Source organism: Gigantopelta aegis, unplaced genomic scaffold, assembly GCF_016097555.1.
Source record: "Gigantopelta aegis isolate Gae_Host unplaced genomic scaffold, Gae_host_genome ctg6356_pilon_pilon:::debris, whole genome shotgun sequence".
NCBI lineage: Eukaryota > Metazoa > Mollusca > Gastropoda > Neomphalida > Peltospiridae > Gigantopelta > Gigantopelta aegis.
In genome coordinates this window covers 1-16,375 of record NW_024534981.1, presented here as the reverse complement: position 1 = coordinate 16,375, position 16,375 = coordinate 1, and the positions used below count along the sequence as shown (strand labels likewise).

The window sequence follows — 16,375 nt, the reverse complement described above, 5'->3', positions numbered from 1 at the left end:
ATTACAAATTAGTTTTTTTACTGCAAGCATTTTATTTATCTATACTGTATTTCTTTTTCATTTATTTTGTTCCTATATATTGGGTGATTCTTTAAAAAATATATAGAAGTCTGGATGAAGGAAAGAAGTGCGTTTCATTCTGGACGAGCTACACTACAACCGGCCACACTAACCCACTGTCCTGGACAGACAGCCCAGATAGCTGAGGTGTGTGCCCAGGACAGCGTGCTTGAAGCTTAACTGGATATAAGCACGAAAATAAGTTGAAATGTAGTAGAATGTGGTGACAATCTTTTTAATAAGTATCGTAGGTGTTGAGTAGGTGGGGTGGGATTTAGCTCAATCCGTGGAGTGCTCGATTGACGTGCTTGCGTCGCACGGTCAACCCAGCTGGGTGGATCGATTCAACTGATTTTTTTCTTTCTCATTACAACCAATCATTGTATGTGCGTTCTTGTCTGTGGGAAAGTGCATATAAAAGATCCGTTTCTGCATTAAGGGAAATGTAGCGGGTTTCCTCTTATGACTACGTGTCAGAATTACCAAACGTTTGATATCCAATAGCCGATTATTACTTAATCAATGTGCTCTAGTGGTGTTGTTAAACAAAACAAACTTTAACTTTTTATTCAGTAGGTTTGTCAATGGTATAACATTTTTGGCTGTTCTCTATTTTATTTTTTCATTCTCCATTTACAAAGAAGCAAGTACCATACCTATAAAAGTTTAACTATTAACAGAAAATATAATAAAAGTATTTTATGCCAAAGGTCTTGTTACTTACTAATTCCGATATTCAACTTAAAGAAATTGGAAAGCTTTTGTTTCTTTGTTTGTTTGTTGTCATTTTTGTTAGCTTGTGGGTTTTTTCGAAGGGGGGGGGGGGGGGGGGGGGGGTGTGATTTGTTTTCCTATGTATATTTTCTTCCCTTGTTCTTTATTTCTTGTACATCTTTTCTTGCAGATGGAATGTATATGAACATCACGAAACCTAACTTTGTGCTCCTGTGTTTGATCGTGTCAGTCATCGTTATGATTCTTGTTGGGGTTATTGTGCACCTGATACTCAGGTAATTAAAGCAATGCTTTAAAAACAACACATATCTACATGCATGCATACATACATACATACAGGTAGCAGCGAAGTAAATCATAACATACTGTCCACTATATTAACATAAATTTAAAAAAAATAGAAAAAGAGAATTTTCCCAGGTGAATCACACATGTAGTGATGATGTCCAGTCCTTGTTTTGTGCAGCAAGTATGTATGAACTGGGTGATGTCAACCTAAATCTGGAAATAATCTCTTATTTTTGGAGGCACCCCCAATTTTGCCATTTCACGGCTGCTAGGAAGTCTCTCCACCCCGACCATGTATTCATACTCGGTATGTAGAAATCACTCATGGAAAGTGAGATCTCATTCAACACAACTGTGCACCATAAATGTAGGTGCAATTCCTGTCAAAGATCCAATTTCTTACCTATTTTCAAACTCATAAATTATTTTATTCAAATAGGGGGTGTATTTTAAAAGCACTATCTTCGTGGGCAACACGACGCTCTTTGGTCAATTTACTTCTCTGCAACCTTAAGAACCAAACATATTTTTCGGTTTATAAATGTTATTGCTCCAACATGAATACTAACATTTTGCACTTCACGAAAGTCACTTGGTTATATGTTGACGACTGGTCAAGGGGAGATAACTCTTTGAGGAGTGTCACTGTATTGGTCTGATTTGGCCTGTAAAAAATGGGGAACAAATTATTAGTATGATACACTGGAATTGTTTTGTTTAAATAAAGATTTCTATTTTAGGCCAAGTCTGACTGATTGCTAAACCTGGTAATATCATACTGTATACAGGGGGGTATTTTCAGGCGACCTCACCTGTCCCTCAATTTTTACATTTGATTTTAAAGTTGAAAATTGTGGAATGTGGGAAACATTTTCTAATTACTTCAGTGATTATCACAAAACTGTTGCTCTATTTGGAGTATCTTTGGCATATTGGGTAACCACTAGCAGCCATACGTCCACCTTGACACAACAGGATGTTGTTTCAGTGTGTTGTTACTGCATACCAGGACAAAGTATTCAGTGGGGGGTATTCTGCGGACCTGGCAAATGTTTTCCCAGAGGCAGGATTATTTGTCAGTCAGATAATTTTGAAAAGTGAGAACATGTTTTTGTCACACTGGGGCAGACTACAGAAAATTAAATTTATATACTGACATTGAGAAATTATTATGGGGAAACCCCCTGCCAAGAAAAAAAAGTTTTGGGTAGACCCCCTAAAAGAAAAAATTTATATGTAATTGGTCACAAATTCCATCACCAAAAAGAAAGTACACTGCTCCCAAATGCCACCAAATCACCTACCTCTACCAGGCTGTCCAATGAAGACTTTGATGCAGTGGCTAAGCCGTCAACGAGTCGAGGTGCATCTTCATATGTGGTCACCGATTCACAGGGGACGACTGGCAATATGCGGTTACTTCGGCCTCACCCAGCTGTTCCCGATGCCTTGGAAGATTTCCTGAAACAAAACAATCAAGACTTAGATGGCTATAAACTTCTTCATTGTGGTAAAGTGCTCAATCTATTCAATGAATCTTATCGAGAGCATAGAAATAACTTCCCAACATGTGATGGTGATCTGAAGTATGACGAACAGTCCTATCAACAATGGGGTATGTGTTGGCGCCTAGGTTTCAAATGTGAGCTATGTCATTTTAGATCGAAGAAGCACAAATTGTACGAAGAAATCACTTTACACACTGCACGAGGTCAGAAAGCTGCTCAGCCTAATATTGGGATACATGTTCGCCTTATGAATACATCAGTTGGAATTACAGGATTTCGCGATTCCTTATCCGCAGCTGGTATCCCTGTTGGAAGCAAGCGTGGAATGCAGAATTCAGCCAATTATGTTGGATCCAAAACAGTGTACATAAACAGACAGGAGATGAAAGAAAGATGGTCTAATTTGGTTCGACTAAACAAACTAAAAGGTTTTACCAGTGATCACAAGATAAGTGTTGAGGGAGACTGCCGTTACAACAACAGACTTTTCGGTGGGAACTCGAGCACACCCCTCCAGCCTGCAACTCAAGTGGTCTACACCATTGCTGAGAACGAAACACCTAAAAAGGAAATTATTGGGATATACACTGCAAACAAACTTTGCAAAAAAGCTGAAATCCTCAGATCTAAAGGAGAGAAAATTACATGTCCAGATCACAGTGGAAAATGTACAGCAAATTTCAAGACAACAGATTCCATCGGCAATGAGGGCTTATATGCAGAAAAATGCGTGAATGAATTTCAAGTGGACGAAGACAAACTGAACATTGGTTATTTCACGACTGATGGTGATTCACATGCTACTGACGGTGCTACCCGAGCACAGACAGGTTCCATTGAGAATTTACGTGACACTAGACATTTTTCTAAAAGTCATCAAAAGGCGATTGAAAAAGTTTCATTTAGCTTAAACATGTTTCCGGGGAAAAATAAATCAGACCGACAGAAATTACAGCGAAGTTTTTCCATCGACATCAAGCAACGTTGTCACGTCGAACTTGATATCGCCCACCGTCAACTTGCAGGAGATATCACTAAAATAGTTAGAAAAATGACGTACACCATCGATTCCATCGTGGCCTGTGTGAGTGGCAACTGTTCAACACTGTGTCAAAGGCATTCATTCGTGTGTTCGGGCAGGTGGATCAAGGCATGGAAACCAGCCTATTTACCTGCAGATTCAGTTCTGAAAATAAAAGAAGGCGATAAAGAATTGTTAAGAAAATGCCTAGAACTTCAACTTGGCAAAACTGCAGTTCTTAAAACAAAACTCAATACAAACACTCAAAAAGTAGAAAGTGTCAACCGGGCTTATACTAGAACAAATCCGAAACAAGTGACATTCTATCACAACTTTGAAGCAAGAATACACAGTGCAGCCCACATGCTCAACAAAGGAATTCTAAAGTCTACTGTTACAGATGTCAACTAGTGGGAGCCCCACTGATTGGAAGAATACACGCCCTCGCAGAACTGAAAGCTCGGGAACGTGAAGACCGGTATCATGCTACTAGGAAAAAAACTACTCGGTACAGATCCCAAAGAAATGATCTCCGCAAGGTTCGATACCAGCAATATGACGACAAACACAACAGTACTGCAAGAACAACCTATAAGAAGAATGTACTTGACTCCGAAGTTGTACCACCATGTCTAACAGATCATACATACCTGTCCCCAAGAAGAAACAAACAGTCTCTATAACCTGGATGGCCAATGCAGTGTTTCGGGACAATGTTTAGACTGTGCTGACGGTTGTTGTTAACATAATGTGGTTCGAGGCTCAAGTGTTCAATATTAACACAGAGGGAGTGGTGACATAAATGCGATACATCCATGCTATGAGGTATGTCAAAGTGATTGTGGTGGAGCATATACTGGAGTCGGTGTACTTAAAAGTTTGGTGTTTTGGACGACCAGATATTTTTGCATGAATAACTCCATATTTGTTATAATCCTTTCTTTTGTCCCATTTTTGGCAGCCTGTCCAAATTACACATCCCATATTTGGCATCTTTTCAGTCTGGGCCAATATACGATTTTTCATAGTCAATACCCAGTTTGAGTTCACCTCAACCTTAACATTTGTTGTTGTTGTGGTCATATTACATCACTGATTATGTAATAAATTATAAAAATGAAAGCAGACCAATTTCTGGCTCCATTAAAATTATGAAATATACAAATACATTGTTATTATTACCTTGGAAACCAGTGTGGTGTGAATTCCAGTGGTATGTGTCAAGAGTGTCTTCAGGTAGCAGCGAAGTAAATCATAACATACTGTCCACTATATTAACATAAATTTAAAAAAATAGAAAAAGAGAATTTTCCCAGGTGAATCACGCATTTAGCTGATGGCCAGTCCTTGTTTTGTGCAGCAAGTATGTCTGAACTGGGTGATGTCAACCTAAATCTGGAAATAATCTCTTATTTTTGGAGGTACCCCCCATTTTGCCATTTCACGGCTGCTAGGAAGTCTCTCCACCCCGACCATGTATTCATACTCGGTATGTACAAATCACTCATGGAAAGTGAGATCTCATTCAACACAACTGTGCACCATAAATGTAGGTGCAATTCCTGTCAAAGATTCAATTTCTTACCTATTTTCAAACTCATAAATTATTTTATTCAAATAGGGGGTGTATTTTAAAAGCACTATCTTCGTGGGCAACACGACGCTCATTGGTCAATTTACTTCTCTGCAACCTACATACACACACGTGTGTGTGTGTGTGTGTGTGTGTGTCTGTGTGTGTGTGTGTGTGTATATATATATATAATTAATACACACACACACATACACACACATACACACATGTAAGTGTGTTTTTATTTTCAGGCGGACGAAATCCGAAAAACCATCTTCTGAAGCACATTCATTGACAACCATACACTCGACTTCTCACAGTTATGACACGATTGACGATACTAGGTCAGTAACAGATTACCAAACAATTCCGATGAACATTGAGAGCTCCATGACGTCACTACAGCTACCATCTCAAGGAGAACTATTTGATGACGTTGAGGAACGTCAGTGGCTCAAATGTAATGGTCATGCAACAGATGGCAGATAGAGATCTACGTCATCGCTTTATTTATTTATTAGGGAAACTGATGTACTTCCATGTTAATCCTAAAATAGACAGCAATAACCGTGATTATCACAGGACTGTCATTCTGGCTTCGTATTCAATAAGATATGCTGGTAAAGCACTAGGTTGTCTTATTAGCCAAAAGTAAACACATGAGTGGCATGGATTTTAATGTATTTAGAAAGCTGTACGACAACTTATTTCTACCGATTATTACTTATGGAGCATCTGTTTTGGGAACAAGGTATATTCTTGTGTTGAGGCTGTTCAAAATAGAGCTTGTCCGTTTTTTCTAGGTGGTGGGGAAGTATACCCCTACTGATGCAGTGCTTGGGGATAGGGTTGGATGCCTGTGTTTCTGTCACAGAGGAAGGCTGTGTTAGAGCAGTGTTACAGATTAACCAAAGTGAATAACGATAGACTCAATAAGGTTTTCAATTGGGCTGAGAAAGTGTTGTTCTGTTCGTTGCAAAAACTTAATATTTAATGTGTATAATAGTTTTAAAATGTGTAATTATGACCATTTTTACAACACTGATGCTCTTTATGTCAGTAGTGTAAATGTGTTAATGAACATTCTTGTTGCAAAATATTTATCTGATTGGTCTACACAGATAACATGGCAAACTGATAAAACTTAGAACACACAAACATTTTAAATGTGAATATTTTACTGAATTTTATGTAAACTCTTTTGCCAGAAATGCATAGAATTGCTATTTCCAAATTTAGATGTGGCGTTGCACCTTTAAGGATAGAAACTGGTAGATATGAAAGTCTACCATTAGAGGAACGAACATACACTATGTGTAAAAGCGTTTTAATTGAAGGTGAATTTCGCGTTTTAATGAAGTGTCCTCTTTATGATGATCTTTCATGTCTACTGTGTATTTTATTATAATATGTATTTATTTTAATAGGTTTCCCGTTTTAGTCTCTCGTAACTCCATATGCACATTGTTCATCACTCCATGAAGCTGTTTTTAAAACAAACGTGCTTAAACGATTTTAATAAATTTTTATCTGTTATATACTTTTCAAAAAAAGTAGGGGAACCTGAAATATTAATGTTAATATCAACTATTAGACCGAACTTTCGTTTTGACCACAGACATCCCAGTAAAGAACGTTCAGGTATGTTTATCAACACACCGAAACACATTCCATAGTTTGCACATGCATCACGCAGTTGCCCCGTACACGTGCGTGGGCTGTCATTCTCGATTTTGACAATTTCCAGAAAGGTCCATTAATCACTGTGGAACATTATTTCTGTCAATCTTTTTTCATTCTGTTGATCATACAGCTGTTATAGTTTTGTTTTTAGTCGTTTTTATTGTTTGAATTTGCGATTTACTGATAAAAACGTCAACTTTCAAATTTCACTTCTGACCCCAAACGATCTTTGGTGGTCATAAAACCTACTGTAATACTGAACTACCGGTTGTAATGTTTGCCCAATTAAATCACTATTATCATATAACCATTCCCCACAGCTAATATACCTTACAATATTGGCAATTGTAAATTCTTATTAGAGTTCCCTTACCTTTTTGTCTTAATTTTCACCCTTTATTTCCGCAACATCCCGCTTCTCTCAGTTCGTTACGTAATGTCCATCTTTACTAGATTAAAAGATGCAGTCGACCGGCTAATCCGGTGCTTTAAACAGGTTTGGATAGCATTTTGTTTTTTAAGGTGGGTAAACATACTACATACTTTCCTCGTTGTCTAAGGTTTCAGAAAACCCCAGTTACAACCGCGGCATTTGACCTTGAAGGTCAAACTTTAAGGTGAAAATGTCAAGTAAGGTCAAACATAGATTTCAAATCTATGGACGAGATACTCTCAAAATGCAGTCTTTCACTTCATTTGTAGTGACTTTATAAAGTTATGACCGGCTCGGTGGCGTCGTGGCAGGCCATCGGTCTACAGGCTGGTAGGTACTGGGTTCGGATCCCAGTCGAGGCATGGGATTTTTAATCCAGATACCGACTCCAAACCCTGAGTGAGTGCTCCGCAAGGCTCAATGGGTAGGTGTAAACCACTTGCACCGACCAGTGATCCATAACTGGTTCAACAAAGGCCATGGTTTGTGCTATCCTGCCTGTGGGAAGCGCAAATAAAAGATCCCTTGCTGCTAATCGGAAGAGTAGCCCATGTAGTGGCGACAGCGGGTTTCCTCTCAAAATCTGTGTGGTCCTTAACCATATGTCTGACGCCATATAACCGTAAATAAAATGTGTTGAGTGCGTCGTTAAATAAAACATTTCTTTATAAAGTTATGAGGTATGTAAAATGAAATAACATACAAATATTATTATTATTATTATTATTATTATTATTTTAAATATATACACACATAACGTGATATATAGTTTATATATATTTTTTCTTCTCATTATTAATTGTTATTATCATTCTATTCTATTTTAGTTTATTTTATTTATTTATTATTTATTTATTATGATTTTATTATTGTTTATTATAACTTGTGTTTAGTCTCAGAATAAGCCACGCCTCTCTTCCATAGTCACTTTAACCGGTCAAAGTTAAATTTTATTATTGTTGAATGCACGGTCGGTCTGGGATCAAATGCCATCGGTGGGCCCATTGACCTATTTCTCTTTCCCTTGCTACTAATGGAACAAGTAGAGGGATTCCTCTCTAGGACTAATTACCAAATTAGCCGATGGTTAATAAATAAATGTGCTCTAGTGGTGTCGTTAAACAAAACAAAACAAACTTTCACTAGACAAACTCAGTCTATATATACATGCACAAATATATACTATTATTATAGGCGTACAGGCTCCCATGTTTGTAGGGGAACAGGCTGGCTTTTGCCGGAATTAAACGAAAATGCCCGAATATTAATAACAATATTTATTTATATTAGAATTACTACCAAACAGCTATATAAAATCACTACGCATTTTTACATGGATTGCAACTGATGTTGAGGGTAAAATGATGGAAATAAATGGTAAAAAGGTCTCAGGTTAGCACATTTTGCCCCTATATATATATATATAGATAGATAGATAGATAGATAGATAGATAGATAGATAGATAGATAGACAGATAGATTATATAGACAGATAGATAGGTAGATAGATATCAGAGATGGGGGCGATTAGTTGAACAAAGTAATAAATTACGATTACGATTAGTTTAGAATGTCACGATTACGATTACGATTACAAGATAATTGAAAGTAATCGATTAGGATTGCGAATACATTATCTAGCAATCATGATTGCAATCATGATTACAATCATGATTACAATTCCAGAAATCTACACAAATAATGAAATGATGTTACCACCATGAAGTTATGCACTTTTTTTTATCTACATACATATACATGTGCAGAAGTTGTTCATTGCATTTAATTGTTGACATTCTAAAAATGACTATTATTAATGAATCGATTTGCAGTCATGCTCGCTTTGTGCCATATTATAAGGATCCAATTGTATCGGTGAAAATTACAAGTATCTTGGTCTGGGTGTGTTTATTTTGGTATTATCAGAAGCGCCGCGTTTCGTAGAACATCTACTAAAATCAGCTTTCGGGAATTTTTATCAGACGTGTTAATATTTTAAGCTATTTTAAAGGAAAATAAACAAAGGTTTATCGTGATAGACTTTCAACTGGGTGTTTGCTTAATTAGTTACGTTATTTGTGGTTATGTCTGCGACAGGGTGAGGATGACTGCCCATGGAATCAAGCTTGATATTAATCAAGCCAGCCAGTCGTAACCACAAACAAAAGAAAAGAAAGTTTGCCACGGTACCATTGGTGGACTTTCAACAACAACAAATGTATACAACGCTTCCGCAAAACAGTGTAGACATGCAGTCAAGTGGTTCCGTCAGTCCACCCTTGTGGGCTAAGACTTTATGCGACCAGATTTCACGGCTAAACCTGACTGTCAGTGATATTCACAAACGAACTGAAATATTAGAAATCATCGACATCAAAGTGTGCACAATCGAGAACACTACTAGTGTCAAAACGGCTCATGAGCGAATATCTAAAGTAGAAGACAGCTGCCAATTTATAAGTAACACCTACGATAATATGAACTCTGAAATTAACCACCTCAAGAAAACAGTAGATGATCTCTCAAGAAACATGAGCACTGCACATGAAGACATTCACTATCTTTCCAAGAGTTTGAGTGAAACACAAATGGAATATGACAAGGCACACGATGAGATACTTTACCTGCAACACAGGAACATGAGGTTCAACATCTTGTTCTATGGGGTGCCAGACGGTGGGAAAAATGAGGACACTGAAGCAGCATTGGGAACAGTTCTAGAGAAAGAGATAGACATAACTGATGCTCCTGTACAGGTAACCCACAGGCTAGGTCCTTTCCGTGATGCACAGCATAAACCAAGGACAATAGTGGCCCATTTTGTCAGACTCCGAGACAAAGACAGAATCTTAAAGGCTGCAAAAAAACTAGCCAGAAAACCATTTGGCATAAGTGAACAGTACCCACAGGAAATCTTACAGCGAACAGTTGTATTCTATTTATAAACAAGCCAGGAGAAACAATAGGAGAGCATTTTAAAAAGTCGACCGTCTCTTCATCGATGGTGAGGAGATATTCCCAGATAAAGTTTATTCTAGACAACCATCCAGATACGTGCCCACTCCAACTGTTGAAAGGAATACACTACCACAACGGAAACGAAACCGTCAAGACTCCCCCACCCAAAACACTATTGTACCCATTAGCAACAGATTCAGTGGAATGCCAGTAGATACAGCAGTTAACACCTAGGACAGGCCAGGAGGGATATATAGACATGCTCCGAAGATCAAACCTGATGTTCACCCCACTTATGTTGTCCCTAATACAGTAGAAAGCCCTTGTTATGCTGACACAGAGCTGCCTGTTCAGAGTAACAGTCAGTGTATCAATTATAAAGTGTTTAAAACACATAATAGTGTACATACCGATACTTACTTAAACAACGCCCATGCTGATACAGCATTACCTATACACAGTGCTAGTCAATATACTGATTATGGTGTGAATAAACCACAAAGCAGTGTAGGTACCTGTTATGACATCAGTGTAAGTTGTGATGGTTGTAATAAAGAACTAATAGTACCTGTAAGCATCCAAGATATTAGTTACAACTGTGGTAAACCCCAAAATAATGTGCTTGTTGATAGCATTCCAAGACTGGACCATATAAAAACAGAAAAAAGAAACACATGGAACTCACCAGTATATTAATTAGAAAGTGCTTAATTTAAAAAAACAAGTAGTCATACAAGTGTTGATACAAATACCTACATAATTAGTAATTTTGGTCATGATGTGAATGAGGCCTAATAGGCTAGTTACAAACCTTTCTCCTAGCACTATACTCAGTCATAACCCTATATCTACTGATACTAAACTGACCTACACCAACTATCCGTATCACGGGAAAGAAATGTCAATACCTAGTAGTAATGAGTTGATAGCTAATTATAATTTTATAAAACATACCTGTGAATACCTGTAACCCAAGAAACACTTTACCTGCTGATACTTACCTTAGCTGTCCATATCATGATATTTCAGTACATGACATAGCTGTGGATACTTGTCAATCAGGAAACCCATTTTCTGTAGATACTTACCATATTCTCCCTAGTGAGACAAACATGCCAGTTCCTAGAGAAGTAATATTTAAAGACAATTACAGTAACATACTTATGAATTCTTGTAATTCTAAAAAGCTCATATCTGCTGACACTTACCCCACTTATCCTAGCTGTGAAAACAAAGAGATAGAAATATATGCACCTAGTGAGTTGGTAACTAATAATACATTCAGTAACATACCTATGGATACCTGTAAAACAAGAAACTGTTTATCTTCTGTTGGCTATCCCACTTACTCTAGCTGTCAATATCATGAGACAGAAAATAATACTAGCATATCAGTACCTAGTATTACCATGGGTAGGTCACCATACTTTGTATATAATGACCCGGCATATTATGATGTTCATCCCATTTACCCTAGTTATAATCATAGTGATCCAGACATGACTGTGCATACTGAGTTAATAGTTAATAACATGTTTAATGCCATACCTGTGACAAGTTCACAAACTGATGTAGATGTAACAGACCAGTGGAAAGTCTATTATTGTCTGTAATGAAATAAGACTAGTGGAAAGTCTATTATTGTCTGTAATGAAATAGACTAGTGGAAAGTCTATTATTGTCTGTAATGAAATAGACTAGTGGAAAGTCTGAGTTATTTTTACTGGCTGCAATGCATTTCATTATGTGCATTATACGGTCGCACGTGCATTGCGAGGGCAGTGATCTCCAGCCAATGGGAGACGGCTGCACTGCAGTGAGAGACAAATAAAAGCGGTTAGCGACAAGTGTTCGGGGTCTTCCGCTGGGAACGTGATTGGGTCGGTAGGTAAAACCGTATGAGTAAATGTTAGGTTAATTGGGGCTGGGGGTGGTTGTAATTTACTGTACTGTAGTTATTTAATACATTCGACAGTGAACACTGCGATTATATGTTATGTTTTGTGTTTTGATAATTATGTACTAAATATTATTATTTCAATTGGTGTTTGTGTTTTATTACATGTAGTAATTACGGCATCCGGATGAATTTCGAATCTGCGTGGATGAGCTCCCGTGAGGGAGCCTTCATCTCCTGTCGACATTCACTTGTTGAGGGTTGGGGGGAGATTGACGCTCACTCGTGGCCGTTCCGTCCTCGTTGATGGTCTTATTATTGTTGTTTTAGATTTAGGACGGTTACATTTGGCGCTGTGAGTAGGATAGGTTGTCCGTAATTACATAGTTTATGCAGTGATCATGGTCAAACAGTTTCGTACTTGAACGGCACGTTAGGGAGTTATTATTAGTATAGTAATTATTATAGTAATATGGATAACGATACGGCCGTACCGAAATGTTGATCGTTAGGTCGGGGCAGGGATCGTACCGATTCATTTGTTTGCGAAAAACGCGAGGCAGGTGCAATGTCTAGCCCTAAACTAGAGGTAAACCCTTGCTTTGAAATGGATGCGGGTACGCCCATTACGAGTAATCGTAAAGTATCGTTAGGACGAGGTTTAGACGAGCGTTCAGTGGCAATGGTTCAACCGGGTACAGGCGTTAGGCCAGAACCGTTCAATGGTGAAAAACCGGAGGATTGGCCCGAGTGGTTGAAAACGTTTGAATTATATGGAGATTTAAACGTTTGGAATGTTGACGATAAACCTAGATTGTTAGGCGTCTGTTTGCGTGGAAGAGCACGAAAAATATATTTTGACATTGGTGGTGATAAAAGTGATAATTTTGAGGAATTAACACGAACGTTGAGTGATAGATTTCACCCAAAAGGGAGTGGCCATTTAGCAAATGTAGAGTTTAGACATTGTCAGATTCAGTCCGGTGAAAATTTGATTGATTTTGGGATCAAATTACGACGGTTAGCACAACAGGCTTATCCGGGTATGGGTGTAGTAGAAATGGAACAGTTGTGTGTTACCGAGTTCATTGAAAAGATAGGGCAAAAGCCTCTGCGTTTGCAAATGCGTCATAAACATTTCAAAACCATAAACGATGCCGTAGAGTTTGCGATGAAGTGGGAAATGATCGAAAGGGCGGATAGAGAGAGTAGACAAGTCTCTGTGACCTCCGTGACCTCTAAATCACTTGCGGGTAGCGATAACGAAATCGATCAGTTAAAAGATAAAGTTAACTCGTGAAATGAGAGAACTTAAAGCATTGCGCAAAGATGAAAAACAAGATGGCTTCCTAAACGAGCAAAAGACGAGAAATAGGTCTTGTTGGAATTGCGGCGATACAAACCATATTGTTAGATTTTGTCCAAAACTTAAAAAACCCAAACCGTCTGGACAAGGCATGTCGAAAGACGTGGATGAGCGCCCGTGAGGGAGCCTTCATCTCCTGTCGACATTCACTTGTTGAGGGTTGGAGGGAGATTGACGCTCACTCGTGGCAGTTCCGTCCTCGTTGATGGTCTTATTATTGTTCTAGATTTAGGACGGTTACATACATACAAATATGAGTGTTTGCAATGAGCCAATAGTTAATGATACTTTTAATACCTTGCCTGTGACAAGTTTACAAACCCTTGTACATACAGATATGAATGTATATAGTGAGCCAATAGTTAATAATACTATTAATGCCTTGCCTGTGACAAGTTCACAAACCCTTGTACATACAGATATGAATGTATATAGTGAGCCAATAGTTAATAATACTTTTAATGCCTTGCATGTGACAAGTTCACAAAATGTTGTACATGCTAATGCATACCATAGTTTCCATCATGTTGCACAAACTATGACCCCTCGTCAAGCCCAGATGACCACCCTGAATAATACAGTAACCAACAACATCGACAACCATAACAAACACACATCTGAAAATAAATTAAGTAAACAGTCCCCTGTTAACCTAAACAGTATTTTATCTGACCATATTTCACCAAACAGGCATCATGACAACCCAAACATATTTTTATCTAGCCAGCCATATGTTAACATTCAAAGCAACATGATAGAAGCTAATTCTTTAGTTAATAATGAAATAGCATATACTGATATAATGACTATACCAAGTTGCGAATACTTAGTTTGAATGTCTGTGGTTTAAAAAGTAAACTAATTATACCTGATTTCTCATTATTAATATCAAAATATGACATACTGTGTTTTCAAGAAAGCAAAACTGATGAAACAGACTGTAAGCCAGATCTTATCCCAGGCTACACAAATTATTTCAACAACAGAAAAGGTATCGGGTAGCATTGTCATTAGTGTTAAACATGAATTAGCTGATATTGTTAGTCAGTGAAAAACATCAATCCCAGTATATCTCTTGGCTTAGTATCACAGGCACTCAAAACAAGAATGAAGATAATTGTTTAATGGTTGGCGTTGTATATATTCCACCTACTAGCTCACCATATTATAAAGATGACACTTTTAATATTATCGAAAATGAAATATTTCAAAATGTAGAATAAGGAAAACCACTGCTCCTGCTAGGTGACTTTAATGCCAGAACTAAATGTTCTCCGGATTACACTACAGTTGATGATGTTTACACTGATGATGTTGATATGAATAATTTTATGAATGATATAACAAATCTTGACAATCTCAGTATTCCCAGAGATAGGGCAAGTCAGGACATAGGAAGGATTAACCAGCATGGAGTGAAACTTTTAGATCTATGCAAGTTATATATATATATATATATATATATATATATATATATATATATATATATATATATATATATATATACTCTTCAAAAAAAGAAACGCAAAAGGGTACAAATGGGTTATAACTCCGATTTTATGTTTCCTACCGGTTCATGCTTTGTGAATATAAGGTCATTGCATGTCCCAAACACATTCCCACGGTTACATTCGATAAAACGCAGCTACTGTACAATAAAGTTCCAAAATGTGAATATTCGCAAAAACGCAGCCACGTGCAAACCATGTCACCACTGCACGTGCGTTGTCTGCACGTGCAACATGAACACCGACAGTATAAAAGTGCAGGGTGTTCGCTTGCCTGGCCTCTGTATCTGGCCGACAGTTGACAATCCAGGACATGCCACGTCTCAGTGAACCGCAGAGAAACAATGCTATCGGCCGACTAGACGCAGGCGAATCCAGAACGGCCGTTGCCAGGGCATTCCATGTGTCCCCAAGCACCATCTCCAGACTGTGGGACCGTTACCAGCAACATGGATCAACACGTGACCTCCCTAGATCCGGTCGACCACGGGTCACTACCCCCGGGCAGGACCGCTACATCCGGGTACGCCACCTTCGGGAACGATTGACTACTGCCACCTCCACAGCCGCAGCAATACCAGGTTTGCGAAGGATATCCGACCAGACCGTACGGAACCGCCTACGTGAGGTAGGAATTCGTGCCAGACGTCCAGTTCGAGGTGTCATCTTAACACCACAACACCGTCGACTCCGACTGCAGCGGTCCCAGATTCATCGACAATGGCCTCAACTGCGATGGAGACAGGTGTGGTTCAGTGACGAGTCCCGATTTCTGCTCCGACGTCATGATGGAAGATGTCGCGTGTATAGGCGTCGTGGTGAACGTTATGCGGCAAACTGCGTGCAGGAAGTGGACAGATTCGGCGGGGGTAGTGTCATGGTGTGGGCAGCCATCTCACACACTGGCAGAACTGACCTGGTCCACGTGTAGGGCAACCTGAATGCACAGGGCTACATTGACCAGATCCTCCGGCCACACATCGTTCCAGTTATGGCCAACGCCAACGCAGTGTTCCAACATGACAACGCCAGGCCTCACACAGCACGTCTCACAACGGCTTTCCTACAGAACAACAACATTAATGTCCTTCCTTGGCCATCAATATCACCGGATTTGAACCCAATTGAGATTCTATGGGACGAGTTGGACCGACGCCTCCGACAGCGACAACCACAGCCCCAGACCCTACCCGAGCTGGCAGCAGCCTTGCAGGCCGAGTGGGCCACCATCCCCCGGGACGTCATCCGTACTCTGGTTGCTTCAATGGGCAGGCGGTGCCAGGCAGTTGTCAACACACGCGGAGGCCACACCCGGTATTGACTCCAGATGACCTTGACCTTGGTG

At 38.9% G+C, this 16,375-nt stretch overlaps 1 protein-coding gene and 1 long non-coding RNA gene across 2 annotated transcripts; one reads left to right on the top strand and one right to left on the bottom strand.

Annotated features, from left to right (window-relative positions):
* The first annotated feature begins 913 nt into the window (after positions 1-913).
* Positions 914-6,764, top strand: LOC121366601. Its single transcript, XM_041490976.1, has 2 exons — positions 914-1,070; positions 5,437-6,764. The coding sequence occupies exons 1-2, from the start codon at positions 970-972 to the stop codon at positions 5,672-5,674; spliced, it is 339 nt and encodes a 112-aa protein (XP_041346910.1). The 5' UTR covers positions 914-969; the 3' UTR covers positions 5,675-6,764.
* LOC121366602 lies at positions 2,388-3,666 on the bottom strand. The gene is made up of 3 exons (XR_005957185.1): positions 3,652-3,666; positions 3,027-3,151; positions 2,388-2,544 (listed from the first exon to the last, which is right to left on the bottom strand). It is a non-coding gene; the product is annotated as an uncharacterized LOC121366602 (long non-coding RNA).
* Positions 6,765-16,375: the final 9,611 nt, after the last annotated feature.